Source organism: Marmota monax, unplaced genomic scaffold, assembly GCF_021218885.2.
Source record: "Marmota monax isolate L192 unplaced genomic scaffold, Marmota_monax_Labrador192_F-V1.1 WCK01_AAM20220418_F8-fsc00149, whole genome shotgun sequence".
Taxonomy (NCBI): domain Eukaryota; kingdom Metazoa; phylum Chordata; class Mammalia; order Rodentia; family Sciuridae; genus Marmota; species Marmota monax.
The window spans coordinates 1,710,520-1,727,866 of record NW_026693170.1 but is presented as its reverse complement, the minus strand read 5'-3'; the positions used below and the strand labels follow the sequence as shown (position 1 = coordinate 1,727,866).

The 17,347-nt window shown below is 49.6% G+C and overlaps 2 protein-coding genes across 5 annotated transcripts in view; one reads left to right on the top strand and one right to left on the bottom strand.

The window, feature by feature from the left end:
- Positions 1 to 1,185: 1,185 nt before the first annotated feature.
- On the bottom strand, positions 1,186 to 15,755 carry Fbxo46 (F-box protein 46). 4 transcript variants are annotated; one of them, XM_046455811.2, is made up of 3 exons: positions 15,673 to 15,714; positions 4,642 to 4,694; positions 1,186 to 4,106 (listed from the first exon to the last, which is right to left on the bottom strand). In XM_046455811.2, exon 3 carries the CDS (start codon positions 4,026 to 4,028, stop codon positions 2,217 to 2,219), a length of 1,812 nt encoding a protein of 603 aa, XP_046311767.1. In that variant the 5' UTR covers positions 4,029 to 4,106; positions 4,642 to 4,694; positions 15,673 to 15,714; the 3' UTR covers positions 1,186 to 2,216. The 4 variants fall into 4 exon arrangements, with proteins under 4 accessions (XP_046311767.1, XP_046311766.1, XP_046311769.1 ...); XM_046455810.1 differs by lacking the exon at positions 4,642 to 4,694 and having other exon boundaries at positions 15,673 to 15,755; XM_046455813.2 differs by lacking the exon at positions 4,642 to 4,694 and having other exon boundaries at positions 15,591 to 15,688.
- Meiosin (meiosis initiator) overlaps positions 10,738 to 17,347 on the top strand; it is a 29,494-nt gene continuing 22,884 nt past the window's right edge. The window contains exon 1 of the mRNA XM_046455469.2: positions 10,738 to 10,754. Coding sequence (XP_046311425.1) covers positions 10,738 to 10,754 — 17 coding nt within the window. The remainder of the gene's footprint in view (positions 10,755 to 17,347) is intronic.

Sequence of the window (17,347 nt, the reverse complement as noted above, 5' to 3'; positions counted from 1 at the left end):
GGTCTTGTGCTCCCCCTGCTTTCCAAACATCTCCAGGGTCTTCTGGATCATGCTAACCTGAGTGTGGGATCCCCACTCCTTTGGCTCTTATTACACTGGGCAGGACTTCAGCCTGTTTGTCCCAGTAAGGATGTCACATAGGAAACCCAAGTTTATCCACTTCAGCAAATGCCCTAAGGGCCAAAGTGGCTTCAGGGCCCACATACGGTATTTTACTGACCATCTGAGCTCTTTAGGAAATTTGTTATTTCAGTTGTTTTCAGCAGAACGAGCCAAACTCACACTTGAGGAGAAACCGAAGCCCCACAAAATCAAACCTAAGATTCAAACTCAGGTCTCTTTGGTTCTAAAATCTAAGCATTGAGTTACTACTATGATATTCCCTAGTCTCTCTGGATATTGATTCCCTGATAAGAACGTCAGCAACTGCTACTTCCTGCTCAGTATTCATTTTTCTCTTTTATACTTAATTAAAAAGATGTCTTGGGCTGGGGCTGGGGCTGAGCAGCAGCACACTTGCCTGGCATGTGTGAGGCACTGGGTTCGATTCTCAGCACCACATATAAGTAAATAAAATAAAGGTCTATCAACAACTAACATAAATTAAAAAAAAAAGATGTCTTAATTCTACTTTTATTTAGTAAAAAACTGACTACTTTAAAACTTTAATTACTGGGATCTTAGATAAACAGGTTTTTGGTTGGGCATACTGCACCCAGCTACAAGACTGCACTCCCAGTCTCCTTCGCAGCCCTTCCATGTGGCCACATGCTGAGCACTGAGATGCAGAGGTGCAGTGCAGGACTCATGAGAGGAAGGGGTACCCCCACTGCAACACAGTCAGGCAGGAGTTCTGCTAGCAGTCCCTTAGGCCACAAGGCTAAGTGCAGAGACAAGGAATGATGGAATACCGAGCTAAGGGGCCTGGCTTCCTGATGACTCGAGGACCACCATTTTTGCTCAACATGGATTTTTAAAGAAAGAAAAATGGTTTTGTTCAAGCAACTACTATTTTGAGATTTTCAAATTCACACTGACACAGATGAGATGAGCTGAAAATAATCTCAGGCTCAGGACTTGGCTAAGGGACCCATCTCTATTTTTTTCCATCCTCCTGTGCACAGGCCTGAGACGCTCTTCTCTTCCCAATTCCCCTCCCTTAATAACACACAGACCAGTCTGGGCCCAGCCTTATAAATATTGATTTTATAGAAAGGACCAATTCAAAATTGGTCAGATGCCACACACTAGAAGCTTCCAGAACCACAATTATGAAAAAACAAAAACCCCCAAAAAGAACAAATAAAAAAAACACCCCAGACCAAACTGCCTGAAAATCAAGGTCCCAAATGACCAAAAGATTCTAAAGAAACGTGGCTGGGGATAAAGAGACCCCAATGCCTTAACAAGTACCCACAGTTGAAGGAAAAACCATCTAGAAATTCAAACCCACAGTCCTTTGCCCTCTGGCCCCCCACGCTGTCAAGAGCGAGGCAAAGGGCTTCACAGCTTTACTGGGGGAGGAGTGAAGGCAATAGCTTAAATAATGGGAAGAAGGAAAGTTTCTATAATTCAGGGTTGTTTTTTTTTTTTTTTCTCTTCCCCTGTAGGGGAAGGGAACAGACTGGTAGCTTGAGATTAAGGAGAAAACATTGATTTTTATTTCTTTCATAAGGAAAACATAGAAATGGCAGGCTGCTATGATAAATTGCCAGATCTACCTTGCGATCTGATGGCCCCCAATTCCAAAAAAGAAGGTGAGCCCTAGTTGGTAAGTTTAGAAAGGTATAACCTTGGATGCTGTAGCCTCTTGGAGAAAACAGCTCCAGAGATGAAGAACTGAGAGAAGGCGCAGAAGAGGGCCAGCATGGGGAAGCCTTAGGTGGTACCAAAATTAGCTGCCGTCAGCTCCCTGCTGGTGAGTCCCTGGGGTGTAGAGAGTGGCAGGGAGGGTGTTGGGGCTGAATGGAGAAGAAACTGAGATGCTGATAAAAAAACACCCTACTTGAGGGTCCACGGACCTGGGTCTGAGGAGTACAAAACCAACAGGGGTCAACCAGAGTGTTCTTGTGGGTCACCCTGACCCTGGTCTCAGTTCTGGTGGGTGATCAACACTTCCTGGACTGGGGTGTGGGCTGGTGGCCCAGTCCTGGTCCCTGGCTCCCAGGGGATGGGGGAGGGGTAGGCATGATGAGCTCCCTCCCCCTCCCCCGGCTTCACCTCCCCTCCTCCCTGCCAGTGCGGCCCCCACCCAGCCCATTGCAGGGCAGCACCCAGTTGTTATCGTGCAGGCCCAGGCGACAGCCTGGTGTCTCACGATCAGCTCGGCGACAACACATCCAGTAGGAACGTCCGTAAGGCAGGTCGTGGTGGTAGGGCTTGGGGTGCCATCGACAGAGTGACACGTCACCCTTCTCGTATCTCTTGCGGCACTGCTTGCAAGGGTCATCGCGGTACAGCGGGTCTCGGCTCCAGCGTGAGTCTGTGGCCCGGACGCCGAATGCCTCGATGATGCCCTTGAAGTGGTGGCAGGTGCACTTGAGGGCTGCCAGGGCCCTTGTGGGCAGGAAGCTGAAGATCTTGACCAGCACGTGCTCGGGCAGCAGCAGCATGTACTGTCGTGGCTCCAGTAGCCTCTGGATCTTGAAGCGGATCTCTAGGAAGTCGTGTGACACGTGACGATAAAGGCGGCATAGGGAGGTGTCTGCTGTCCCCTCAGCATCATCTGGGCCTGGCAGCGTGGTTGGCGCATCAGCTGGGGGTGACTCAGGGGGCCCATCTGGCCCCCGAGACTGGAGGAAGAAGAGCTGGCCGGGTGGGGGTGGCTCCTCGGGACTGACAGTCAGGCACACTGTCTCTTCTTTTACATTCTTGGTGCCATCCTTACCAAAGAAGATGCACTCGTCCACCACACCTGTCACCACCACATCCACGTGAAAGCCTGACGCTCCACAGTCCCGGGCAGGGGGTGGGGGTGGGGCGGGGGGCGTGTCCTCAGGCCTGGCAGGGGTTGGGGTCTCAGCCTCGCTGGCTTCATCTGCCCTAGCCAGCAGGAACTCCACGTTGCTGGGCAGGGCATCCCTGGAAGGGCTGATGAGCTGGTATAAGTCACAGGTGATCTTGTCCTTGGTTCGAGCCCCAGGACCTGGGCTGCCAGGGAAAGCACAACCAGACCGGCCCCCGCCTCCATTGGGTAGGCTGCCGTCTGATGTGCGGGGCTCCCTGCCATTGGAGATGCGGAAGGCAATGCGTACCTCACCAGGACCTGGCCCTGGCCGCTCCTCCTTGCGGAGGCCCTTGGTCGGAGGGTTGTCCCGCTGAGCCTCAAAATGGGCTACTGCTTCAGCCACACGACTGCAGTCACCACCGCCAGACCTCCGTTCAGACCCCAACCCCTTAGGTGGTCCACCTTGCTCAGCTGACACAAAGACCACAGGCGCTGGGGTGGTGGGGCGAGGATAGCTCTGCAGGGCCAGGGCGGCCCTCTGTTCTACCAGGGCCACCATCTCTGCTACAGAGAGCAAGTCCACATCCTCCCCTGCTGAAGTGGGGCCCCCCTCGGCAGCAGGGGGTCCCTCCCGGCCCCCTGGGTCCGGAGGAGCTTTGGTGGATTCCAGACAGCGCCGCCTCCGCTTGGCCTTGGAGCTGTCACTGCCCCAGTGCCCCTTGACCTTCATGGAGCTGGCCCGGCTGCCTCCACCACACTGGTGGGCCACGAAGAAGGCCACCTTCTCCTTTGTATTCCCAGGCTTGATAACATACCACGTGTCCAGCAGGACTCGGCCCTCATCACCAGCACCTGCCGCTGAGAGGAGCGGAGCAGGCTGAGCAGCAGGGGCCTCTGCGGCCAAGGCAGGCGGGGTATTCTCCGAGTGCGCAGGCCCATGGTCAGGCTCAGCCCCACTGCCTGGCTCGGAGCAGGCTGATGACTTGAGGGATGTGGAAGGTGGGCGCGGCTGGTTCTGGGAGTAGGTACCAAAGGGCCGGGGACACCAGAGCTGGAAGGGCAGAAGGCCGCCACGGTCCATTCTGGGGGATGATGACAAACAGGCAAGGAGTCACCGGATCTCAAGACCAGGATGGTGGTGGGAGGCTCCACATGCCACCTGGAGACAGGGAACAGCAGGTTAGGGAACTGGGGGAACAGTCTTCCCTCCATGGAGCACCAGATCTCAACCTCTCCAGAACAAACCGATCAAATTAGACCATCAGGTGCTAGAGGCCTTAAGTTCCATCCCCAGCACCACTGGGGAAAACAAAACAAAACCTAAATTCCCACCCCATGTGTCAGGTGAGGAAACAGGAATGAAGAGGGGATGACTTCTCTTTGAACACACAGAATGTGGCCCTAACTGGCAGCTTGCTCCACTCCCACAAATCCTACACCTCCGCCAGACTATCTTTGCTCATAGTCCAGAGGCCTCCAGTTGACATGACCTTTAAACTTGAGTGAAAGTGCCAGTCAACAGAAAAGATCCACCTTTTTCTCTTTGCTCTCCCAGGAGCCAGTTATGGAAAAAATAGGAATTCCCAGCCCTGCCCACAACCATAGTTGCTTGATCCCACAGAGGGAAGAACAAGGTGGATTGGGAGGGGAAGAAAATCTGAGGTCAGAGCCAGACAGGCCCTTAAGAAACTCACTTTTGGGGGTTCATGGGGCTCTTTGAGAATCTCTTAAAGCTGGGTATCCTCACCTAGAAGAGAGCACACCCTTGCAAAGGCTCTGCAGGTGCTTCCCTGAAACACAGTCACAGGCTCCTAGGATAAAAGCACCTATGTCTAGCCCCCCTCTTTAAATCGCACACAAATAAACTGAGGCGCAGAGTGGGGAAAGGTCACACAGCTAAAGGGACAGTAGGTCTGGAGCAAAATCATCCTCTCAGACTTGGTTTCTGGAACCCTCAGCTCAGTGCTCTCAATAAAGACTACTTTATTTTGCAACAACTTTATGTACATGACCCAATGTGGAGGTAATTTTGGTAATGAATCCGATATGACTAATCTCCACTGCACTTTCTTCTTACCAGTAAGCAGCAGACGCCTCACTCTCAAAGTCCCTGGCATCACATCCTAAAATGGAAGTAACCCTCCAAACTTCAAACCTTCCATATGCCTCCAGACCAGAGAGGTCTCCAAACTATGGACCAAGGGCTCTTTGCCTGTCTCTGTGAATGAAGTTTTACTAAAATGCATATTATGGCTTCTTTCATGCTACAATAGCAGAGCTGCAGGGCTGCAGCAAAGACTGCAAAGCCTGAAATATTCATTATCTGGCCCTTTGTGGAAAAGGTCTGCCAACTCTGGCAGTATAGACTGTCCCTCTAAAACCAGGCAATTCCAGATTCCTCATTCACTCCATAGTTCTGTATGACCTCCAAACACAGGCATCAATAACTAAAAAAAAATAAAATTCAATCCTAATCATTTTTACCTCCCCTCATAATCCCCTAATCAATTCCTATCCTTATCTCCAGAAACTCTATACTCCTCTTGCAAAATATCCAGATTCTTTCAAATTCATTTTAAACCCCCAAATGTAAAAACACACCTACAGCACAGAAGGGCCCGGTCTCAAAGAATTTTTCATCGATTCCAAGGTACACAGCCACCTCCTAACCTCACAGATGTTTCAATTTCCTAACATCCTATACTCACCCCAAACATCCCTCCCACAAGTCCCTTAATTCCACAGGACCCCCCTCCCGGGCAAAAGAACTCACTAAAACCCAAAATTTCCCTAACATTTAAGGCAAATCCCAAACCAAATAAATATCTCTCAAAGCCAAAAGAATCCTCACAAATGTTACTATAGCAGACACGTGCTACAGCACGCTCACTGGGCACTGTTTTAAAACTGCTGATGGGCCGGGCCCCTAGGAAGCAGGCAGTGTTAGCAGTTCCTGTTTCCAGGTGAGTCACAGAAAGTAAGTCCCTTGCCCAGGGTCAGACAGGTAGCCGTGAGGACAGACAAGTCCAGGCATTCTGGCTCAGGAATCGGAATGGGTACTCTTGGGCTCCTTGCTTCTAAGTCTCTCCAGGAGCTCCCCAAATACCCCATCACACACAGGAAACTCCTAGAACACAGCCGAACCTCCCACATGACAAAAGAACCCAAACCCCAAAGCGCCTTAAGCTCAAGGAAACCCCGGAATAGTTCCAACACCTTCGCAACTTCCCCACCCGAAAATATCACTTAAACACAAAGGGAACCCTCTGATATCGCAGCCTCCCCCTCAAGGAAATCTCCCGCACCCCTCAGGTGACCCTCCAAATCTAGACACGCCCCCAAGGCGCCCTCACCCGCAGCGCCTCCCGCAGGTAGCAGGAGTGGCGCCCACACGCATGCGCGGGAGAGCTAAAAGGACCCGCCCCCTCGCGCCTTCTCTCCCGCCCTCGCGCGCAGCTAATTTCCCTCCGCCCCTTTGTTGACAGACGCGCGCGTGACGCCCTCAGCCAATGAGTGGCCGCCGTTCGGGGCCGTGCCCATATAAGGAAGGCCTTGGCGAAGGGGCCCGACTTGGAAACAGGGAGGAGTAGGCGAGAGGTGACGCGAGGGGGTGGAGGGATGGAAACAGCCACATGTAAGGGAGTGTTAGCAAATTCCCAACTTCCTGCTAAACGGAGGAACTAGACCCGGGTGGAAGCCACACTCCAGCACGCAAAGGGAAGCTTATTACTTGCCGTTCCCTCAGAACCGGAGCCTTGATTGACAACAGAGATTTAAAGGGCCAGGTGGCCTTGGGAATTGAAAACTCTGGGACGAAAGGAAGTGCAGAGAAATCATAGAATGCTAGGCTTTTGTTGCAAGCAGTGGAGGTCGAGATTTCCCGCCTGGGAAAATGGGCAGGGAATCACTTTACCTTTAAAAACAAACAGGAAGAGCCCTGTGATAGTCCCTACAACACTGAGCTGAAGCCTTCAGGCCTGGCATTCAATGCTCAGGCCGGGTGGACATAATGGTCCTACCTGTCCATTCATTCTTTCCAACCAGGTGCTCCAAACCTGACTCACACTCACTGCAGGAAAACAATAGGAAAAAACACGAAAATGTTTTTTAAGCATCGATTATATGTTAACTTAAAATTGCACACAAGGCTTGTCATGAGTTCTGGTCCAGATCCTAATCCAAGCCATTCAAGAAAAACTCGAAAACAGCTCTCAGGAGGCCCCTGTCCTCCAACCCCCAGCCTTGCCTGTTCCACCTATAACCAAAGGACAGCAGGAAGCACAACCAGACGGGTCTTGTTAAGGCACAAACCTATAAACTTGCTCCTGCCCCACCAGGCTTAGAATATGCCATTGGCTCCCTTCTGGCACGTGGGGAAAAGCCCAGGTACCCCACTTGTCCAGCCTCATCCCTGCCCACTCCTCCACTCTGGCACTCCACGCATCCCCGCCTCTCCCCGCAGTGGACTCTGGGATGCCTGACCTGACATACAGAGTAGTTAGAATGCCCAGGCTCTGGATGTGAGGGAGATCTGGCTGTGACATCTGTCACCCTATTGATTGCCAGGGTTGATTTAGCTAATCTCTCTGCCTAGGTAGGTGTCCCCTTCCTTCCACACTGTCCCTGCTGTTGTGGACCTATCACACTGGTCAAGAAAATGACTTTCCCCTATAAAGGAGGACTATGAGTATGGAGTAACTGTGCTCCCTGCTAGAACCTCTAAGCAAATTCTCAAGAATACGAAGGCCAGGTGTGATCCTCAGTAGGTGTTGCTATTCTCTTCACTATATGGATGAAGAAAATGAGGCAAGGAAGCATGCCTGACCAGCCCAAGGTCACAGAGAACTAGTGTGAGTTGGAGCACAGATATGAAGCCAGGGATCTGACTGCAGAGTCACTGTGCCCTACTGCTTCCCTTATAGTCTGTGGGATCTCAGTTCAGCATCCTTTCCTCCAGGGTGTTGTCCCCCCATACTGACTCAGGCTGGAACCCACACCAGCCTCCTTGCTACTTATTTTTCAAAGCTGCGAAGCTCTTCCCTTCCCTGTCCGTATTTGTTATTCCTGCTGACCACATGCACTCCCCTAGGTCACACATGGCTCAATCCCTTACGTTCAGATCTTGGCTCAAGTGTAATTTTATACAGAGAGACTCTTCCCTTCCTGGAAACTACTCATCTGCCCCAGGGAGGACTTGGTTCCCTCCTCCCAGCCCTGCACTATGAGTCTTCTGTCTGAGGATGGCTGTATCTTCCTCACTGGATTGTGCAGAGGGGGAGGTAGGGTCTGGAACCAGATTTTCTAACTCCCAACACACTGAGCCCAGCACAAAGCTCTATACTAGGTCAGCATCAGAGACTACTCCATGAAGACCCACTCATAAGACCTCATGACTCAGAAAGATGAAAAATAAAAAGATGGAAAAAGACTGATCTAGCAAAACAGAACCAAGAGAAGGAAGGAAGGAAGGAAAGAAAGAAGGAGAGGAAGAAAATGGCAGAAACAAAAGATAGCATTAGGGACAAATATGGTGATAAAACAAATTGACCCATTGTACACACAAAACTTCTTGGCCCCTAAGATGAGGGCCTCAGATATATAAGCAGAAAACAACCATCCCTGCACATGACAGTCACAGAAATAAGACTTTGGCAAATCCACAATTACAATGGGAAACCTATTCACAGAAGAGATTACTTGAGAGAAAGAAAAAAAGAATAAGGAACCGAACCACACAATTTACAACCTGATGGAATGCCCCCAACGATGAGAACATGTACATTTTTATATCCCTCGTGTACATGAAAAGCATTTGCAAAAACCTGTCTGACATGCACTGAGGACCTCTCATGTGCTGGCCCTGGCTTGGATGCCTTGGACACATAGGTGACAGTGAGCTCACCAGAAACAGCTCATGGGCAAGGGGGAAGACATCCAAAAGAGCAATCATAATCAACATAAATGTATTAATCACAAAAGCAGTTAATACCTGAGCAGACACCATGTGCTAGGCTTTGCTCTCAGCACTTTACAAACTCATTTGATTCTCATTACTTTACTATTTTTAGTGTCATGTCAAAGACTAGGTAACTGAGGCACAGTGGCTAAGGAAAAGCCCTTGTTAACAGTTTTGTAGAAGAACTTTGAATCAATGGGGGGAGTTGGGCCGACTCCAGAGCTCAAGTTCTCTACTACAACACAAAGCCCATCCTGATAAATAAAGATGAGGAGGGAGTTTCATTCACTGAACTTACTGAGCCCTCTGTGTGGATTATCTTGTTCAATCCTCAAGGCCTTTCTACTCACTCTTCCCCCTGCCTAATATGCTCTCTCCAGATTATCTCCAGGGCTCGCCCTTTACCTCCTTTGGGATTTGCTCAGAATTCACTCTGAGACCTTCTTTGATTCAAATCCACAACCCTCCACCCAAGAGACACACTCCCTCATGCCCCTTCCCTGATTGATTCCCCTTCCTAGCACATGTTATTATTTGATATGCTATAAACTTCGTTAAAACAAAGCCTAGTGTCCATCTCCCCTTGCCAAAATGAAAGTTCCCCCAGGGCTGGCTTTTCTGTCTGCTGCTTCCCCAGCTTTTGGATCCATGCTGAGTACTTGGCTGCTCCTAAGGGTGATTCCTGCAGCAGTGGCTACGCATCATCCCCTGGCAGTTTGTTAGAAACGTAGACTCTCAGGCCCTGCCCCAGAGCTGTGGACTTTGAATGTGTACTTCAGCAAGCCCTCCAGAGCCTTCATGTGTACATTAAAGTTTGCAAAGCAATGCCTTGGCTCATGATAGGTGAGTGATATACAATGTTTGCATCAATGAATGAATGAATGAATGGTGAACATATAAATTTCTCACAGTCATGCTGCCCAGCTTCTGCATGTCTTCTCCTGGGCACAATTCCTGGGTGCTCCAGCCAGCACCCTCTGTGGAAATCCTGCCCTAGCACTGAGGCAGAATGCCACCCCACCCCCCCACCCCTCCCTGCCCCCTACCCCACCCTCAGAGTGCTGTCCTCATACCTTCTCATGCTACATGTGATCTCCCTGGCCTCAGGCTTCCTCTTGCGACACCTGTCACCTGTCACTGCTGAATAGCAATGAGCTGAGTGGGTGAGGGCCCCTCTCCCCTCCAGCCTGAGCTTCAGGAAGGCTGGGACCTCCGTGTTCCCTGCACATGCACAATTCCAGCCTCCCTGCTTGGCTCACTCAGCTGGTTTAGCTTTTCTGGTCCATCCTTTTCATGGCAGTCCCAGGGATCTTTCCAAACACAACAGGACCACATCACTCCCTTCAAACCCTTCAATGAAGACACAGGAATTCTCAGAAAAAAATACGCATCCCATGTACCCTCTCTCAAGAAGCAGCCGGAGCATCTGCTTCATCAAAATGAAGGAGTAAACAAATAAAAAGGGAGATACCACATCGAGAAAAGAAGATCTGGTCCAGAAGAGAGGCAAAAAGAACGTCCAGGTGAATAAGTCAAGGGGAGGCCAGCTGTGCTGCAGGTCTGGGGACAGCTGTCTCCATAAATGCACAAAGAATGGAGAAAAGCTGAATGTTAACTTCCATCCAATGTAAGACACTGGAGGAAAAAGACACAAGAGAATAAACCAAAGAAAGAAGGAAAGAAATGATCAACAGCAGATAGATCCTGACACACCCAGGGAGCATCAGGTGGCCCTGGCCCCTAGCCCCAGGGGCAACCCCCGCACAGGGTAGGGCATGGAGCAAGTTCTCAGGGAACACACTTGACCAGTCACAGGAATTGGTGGCAAACGGCCATGGCCTATGCCCCCAGGTCTGTTACTTTCATCTCCCATCTCCACTGCCCCTTAGTCCACAGTCCATCCATACCTTCCCCCTGACTTGCTGGCCTCAGGGTCTGCTCAGGGTCTGCTGGCCTCTTTCCCTCAGAAAGTTGCCCTTTCTGACTAATAGCTCCCTGCGGTTAGGAATTGTCCAAACCCCAGGAATCTAGATCCTGGGAGCAGAGAGAACCCAGGCAAGGCCTGCTGAATCCCAGCCTTCTCACTTCAGGGGGGTGTGACTTCGGGGGCCTCTGTTTCCTCTTTTTCTCCATAAAATGGAGATAATGGGTGCGGGGTGCAGCTCAGTGGTAGAGCACTTGCCTAGCAAGCACAGGGCTCTGGGTTCCATCCCAGCACTGCCAACACAGTAAGGCAGAGGTAGTGACAGCACCCACCCCTGGGCTGGCTGACAATTTATTGAAATCAACCTGTCAGAGCACCTGAGGCCAACCTGGCATCAAACCGAGGCTAAAGGTTTAGGATCTGGGGTAATACAGACAAAGAGAGGCTCAAAGATCACTGAGTGGTACCAAGGACTCCTTCCCTCTTTGTTTCACATTCTGAGATGACCTGATCCTGAGTCATTTACAAAAAAACAAAGAAGGGCCATTTCTTTTTTTCTTCTTTTTGATACTGCGGATTAAACCCAGTAGCACTTAACCACTGATTCACATCCCCAGTCTTTTTTAATATTTTATTTAGAGGCAGGATCTCACTGAGTTGCTTAGGGCCTTGCTAAGTTGCTGAGGCTGGCTTCGAACTTGTGATCCTCCTGCCTCAGCCTCCAGAGCTGCTGGGAAGGAAGGGCCATCTCTGTGTAACTGTTGGGTTCTGGGCCTCACTGAACAGGTATTTTCAAGCACCTATTTAGTGCCAGGCACAGTTCCAGGCATTGAGGATACACAGGGAACAGGAGACAGAAATCCCTGTCCTCACGGGGATGGCATACTAATTGGAGAAAGGAAAAAGAAATATGCAGTAAGTTTCAAGGTGGTAAGAGCTATGGAAAACAAATATGACAGATGAGGGGGCTGAAGGGGGACGTTGATTCTAAATAGAGGGGTCAGTGATGGCATCTCAAGTAGATGCCACCAGCAAACCCTTTTAGGAATAAGACAGCTTTACCACAGTAGCTAGAAACACGCCATTAAAAATGGTAAATATAGGGGGCTGGGGTTGTGGCTCAGTGGTAGAGTGCTTGCCTAGCATGCGTGAGGCACTGGGTTCGATTCTCAGCACCACGTAAAAATAAATAAAATAAAGGACCACTGACAATTAAAAAAATATTAAAAAAAAAGAATGGTAAATATAGAGCTAGGCATGGTGGTGCACACCTCTAATCCCAGCAGCTCAGAGGCTGCAACAGGAGGATCATGAGTTCAAAGCCAACCTCAGCAACTTAGTGAGGTCCTGAACAACTTCTCAAAATTCTCAAAATTAGAATATAAAAAGGGCTGGGGATGTGGTTCAGTAGTCAAGTGCCCCTGGGTTCAATCCCTGGTTTAAAACCAAAAAAATTTTAAAAATAGCAGGTGCAATGGCACACACCTGTAATCCCAGCAGCTTAGGAGGCTGAAACAGAAGCATCACAAATTCAAAGCCAGCCTCAGCATCTTAGTGAGGACCTAAGAAACTTAGCCAGACCCTGTCTCAAAATAAAAAATAAAAACGGCTGAGGATACAGCTCAGTGGTAAACTGCCCCAGGCTGAATTCCTAGTACATACGTAGGTACGTGTATACACACACACACACACACACACACAAAGGTAAAAACAGCTGGGCATGGTGGTACATGCCTGTAATCCCAGCTACTTGACAGGCCGAGGCAGGAAGATTGCAAGTTCAAGGCCAGCTTAGGCAATTTAGTGAGATCCTATCTCAAAATAAATAAATAAATAAAAAGGCTAGGGATATAGCTTGGTGGTAGACTGCCCCTGGGTTCAATCTCCAATACACAAAAAAAGAAAACAAGTAAAAATATCATTTGCATGTGTAGGCTTCAGACAAGCACACACGGACAACAAATTTAAGACTTTGAGAAAAGGCAAAATAACCTGGAAAGCTGATGCATTTCCTAAGATAAACCAATGAAGGCAAGGGAAAGAAGTGCCAGTTCACCGAGATGTGACACACAGGAGCAGGGAAAAGTGAGAGCTGGGCAACTTTCTCTCAAACCTATAGATTTTCAGATAATTCAATGGCTGTTGGAGACAGAATGTTCAAAATCCATGAAAGCTGTAACAAGCAGGCAGGGCTGGCGAACGGGGCTGAAAATTAACCAGGAACAGAGACACCCAGACCCCAAACAAGCACGAGGCCACTAGCACTGCAAAATTGCTCTGGCAGGACGACAACTGGGAGCTCCCGAGGGCAGAGGGCACCCAGGCCAGGCCCTGGCATGTAGTAGGTGCTCTAATAACACTTGTGGACTACTTAAGGAATAAATTCCCATTTTCCAGAAGAGGAAACCAAGGTTCAAAAGGATTAAGATCACATAGCTGGTGAGGATGGGGCCAGGATCCAGACCCAAGCACTCCGGTTCCAGAGCTTATGATTAAAATTTTTTTCTTCAAAGAATAAAAATACAGAAGGACCTCACATTTACTGAGAACCTAATACACACCAGATATTTTATGTACATTAACTCCTTATGAGAACCTCATGGGTTGAATGTGGTCCCATTTTACATATGAGAAAACTGAGGCCCAGAGAAGGGATGCAGTTTAGCCAAGGACACACAGTAACAGAGGCAGGGATATGAACCTGGGCCTCTCTGAGATGAGGGCTTTTAACCATCAGTCACTGAACTTGTAAGTCCGGAAGGCTCATAGCAAATAAGCCAAACTGTTTAAAGATGAATTACAAAGTTACCAAAATGCCCAGTGAGGTCCCAATGACCAAAAGGTTGGGGGGTGGTGGGGGAGGACCAGAAACATCTCAGTTGTTAGAAATATTTCTTATTCACTGAAACACCTGGAATTGGGCCAGAGTAGGCATTGGCAAATTGGCAAGTGAATTATTTATATTTGGCTGGGGACAGGAATGGGAATGGGGACAGATTGAGTTTCTGAGCACCCTCTCTGGGAATCATGCTTGGACTTAGAAGCCTAGGAATGGGGTTAGAAAGTAGAAAGATCAGGAAATAGGAGCAACATGAGAGAGAAATAAAGGGAGACAGCCGGGCTGATGCCTCCCTCACTGGTCCTTCCCTGCTGCCTTCTCTGTCAGGTCTGTCTGTCTGTCAAGTATGTTTCCATTCCAAAGACAACACACATATCGAATGCTTACTCTAAGCACTTTTTAGGCATTACCTACCTGTACCCTATAACCTTCCTAGCATTACTGACCCCATTTAACAGAAGAAGAAAGACAAAAAAAAACTTGCCCAAGTTCACACAGCAAACATATAGCAGAACTAAATCTTTAACCCAAGGTTGTTTGGGTCTCTGTCTCCAGGCACCACATTGTACCTCAAAGGGGGAGAGGGGACTAGATTATAATGGTCAAAGAACAGATTCTGTGACAGGCTACCTGGGTTGGAATCCTGAGTCTATTTTTAAATTCTGGCTGACCTTGGGAAAGTTGCTTAACTTGTCTGTGCCTCTGCTTCCTTTCTGTAAAATGGAGCAACTACACCTTCGAGGTGTCAACAGAATTAAATAAGTTAATACAGGGCTGGGGTTGTGGCTCAGCGGTAGAGCGCTCGCCTAGCATGCGTGAGGCCCTGGGCTCAATCCTCAACACCACATAAATATAAATAAACAAAATAAAGGTATTGTGTCTAACCAAAAAATAAATATTAAAAAAAATTACTTAATATAAATAAACAACTAAAACCAGGGCCAGGCATTTCATAAAACAGTTTAGTGTTATAGAATGCGGGGAACCCTTGCATGTTTCTGAGCTCGGGTGTGCCCCCCATCAGTGCCAGGTTTTGAGAAAACTCCAGGTCTGGACTGAAAAGGAGGGAATCCATTAGCAGCTGTAACCCAGTCACATTCCTAGCATGGGGAACTTCCCACCAACAGCTCTGGGACTGGGACTTATTCTCCCACCAACAGTAACGATTTTAAGGAGCCTCCCTTTAGCCCTCTCTCAGAGGCATGCTTGTTGTTCTTATAATACAGATAAGGGCATGGAAGGCTTACAGAAAGGAGACTTGCCCAGGTCACAAAGAAGGAGCAGAAAAAGGGATCTGAATACTGGACTGTCCATACACATAAACCACTACACTCTTCTAAATCCCACTGAGGATGTGAGTGGGTGCAAAACGTTTTCTCTACAGTCTCTTCTGGCCATGTTATCCTAGAGTTCTACGACTGTCCAGTTTATCGGGAGTCTCCGGATGGATTAGGCAAAGGATCTCTGCGTTCGGGACCCTAATCTCAAGCTCCCCACCCCACCCGCTACACTTGGAGCCTAACCTCAACTCTCATTGATTTTTGCCTCCCACCTTCTCAACTTGCCTTCCTACCCCTAATCTGATCCAGAGAACACAACATCGCATCCTCGGTTGGCCTATCCTTTGGAGCATCTGGACTCCCTCAATCCATCCACCCCTGACCCCCAATGCTTTTCCACGTTCCCCAGGCTAACTCCCTTCGAAATTGCCCCCCTCGGGGTCTCTGCCTGTACACTCAGCTCCGTCTACAACTCGGAGCCCCTTTCCCCAGCTCTGAGCACCTTTATAGTCAATCCCCAAACTCGACTCCCTCCCCATCTCCAAGACCCCTCCCTAGCCCCCATTCTTCTACTCCCTTGGACTCCAATTCCTCCCAAATCCCCTCCCCCAAGCGATCTCCCCGCGCCCAGCCCGTTCTTTAACCTCAGCCTGTTCCTTGTCGCCCATGGTCCTGAACCCTCGCTAAGACTCTTAAGCGCACCCGGACCCCGCCTGGGGCTCTCACCATCTCCCCGCGTTGCAGCTCCCTCAGCTACGCGGGTTTCCCCCACTCCCTCCTCTCCAGCCTCCCCTTCCGGGTTCTTGCCCCGAAGCCCGCTGGGAATTGGAGTCCGAGCGGTCACGAACTACACCTCCCAGAAGGTAGCACGGCAGCTTGGAGGTGGGGTAAGAAACAAACTAGGCGGGCAGAGTGAAAGAACGACTCTAACTCCCAGGAGGCAAAGGGGCACTTGATAGCGCGTGCGCAGAATGTCCCCCCCCCGCGAGGCCCGCTGGGAGATGAAGTCCAGCCTCCACCATTTTGGTCTTTAGAAAAGGAATAGAGGCAATTGAAAAGGGGCGTTGGTGAGGGGTGGAGTGTTGAGGAAGCTTATTGATATACTTATGCTGATTAACACAGTAATTAACAGTGCTTTTTATGCTTTCTCACTTTTCCATCCATTCCCGCTCTTCATGCTCACCACCCCTAATTTACAAATGGGAAAACAAATCCTTGGGATGGAGGAAAGCTCTCGCACAAGGAGCAGTCCTCATCACAGAATAGAAATTCCATGAGGGCAGCAATGTTTATGCACCTGTTCGGGTAGACAGAACATTGTAAATATGGGTTGAGTAAATATTTCATGTTAACTTTATGCCAGACATTCTGCATACAACCCAAGTAAGAACTATCATCCTAAATTTATAAAAACTAAGAAATTAAGCCTCTTGTCCATAAAAAGTGATTTGAACCGAAATATATTGGACCCCAGTATTTCTACTCTTAATTGCATGGCTAGATCCCCGCTTTCAAAATAGATTTTTCCAGTTCATCCTCTTCATGGGTCATGAGATTGAGCTTCCCAAAAGAACAGTACAGTTTTGTTGTTGTTATTATTATTATTATTATTATTATTTACATCTCAAGGAGCTTGAATCTCGGTGAAAGGAACTACTACTAAGGCTCAATTCAGGGAAGCTTAGAAAAATTCCCTGCATCCAGCATGATTCTTTGACACTTGGCACACAATAGTTCCTAACTAGATATGCACTGAAGGGGAAGGGTGAAAATGGGGCACCGGAGGGCCAGAAGGGGAAGCTGGCGAGATCTCTCTTCCTGAGAATTGGCAGTTGGGGAACACCCACCTCCTGGTTAGGATTCAAGGATCCTGGACAGTGAGAAGCTAATGAAACAGGGCAAGAGGGGCGTGGCCTGCAAAAAAAGGCGGGAAGCTGAGCAAGCGCTGATTGGTCAGCCCCTTGGCGCGTGGCAGCAAAAGCCTTGTCAGGAGGCTCGAGGCTGAGCTCGCGCTGTGGAAGGGGACAGGACCCTTCCGCGGGCGCGCGTGCGCACGGCCACTTGCACCCTGTCCTTATAACGCTTTCCAGTCTCGCGCCCAGCACTCCTTGGCGCGAACTGGTAGGGGCGTGGTCTGGCCTCAGGAGCTCAGTCCTGTTCCATTCCTCAGGCCTCGCGCCACAGGCTCGCGCTGAAGCCTAGCGCCCGGGGAATTCGCACCCATCCCACGCCGGGGTTGAAAACTAGGCGACTGGGGGCTCTCGCGCGCACGCCGTCCGCCTCCCGGGACCAGCGCGAGAGGCTGTCTGATTTGACTCCCGAGTGTGGGGCTGGCGTGAAAGCTGAAGGAGGGCCTCACGCCATTTTGCACGTCCTGAGGCGGGTGCTGGAGGCCAAGGGG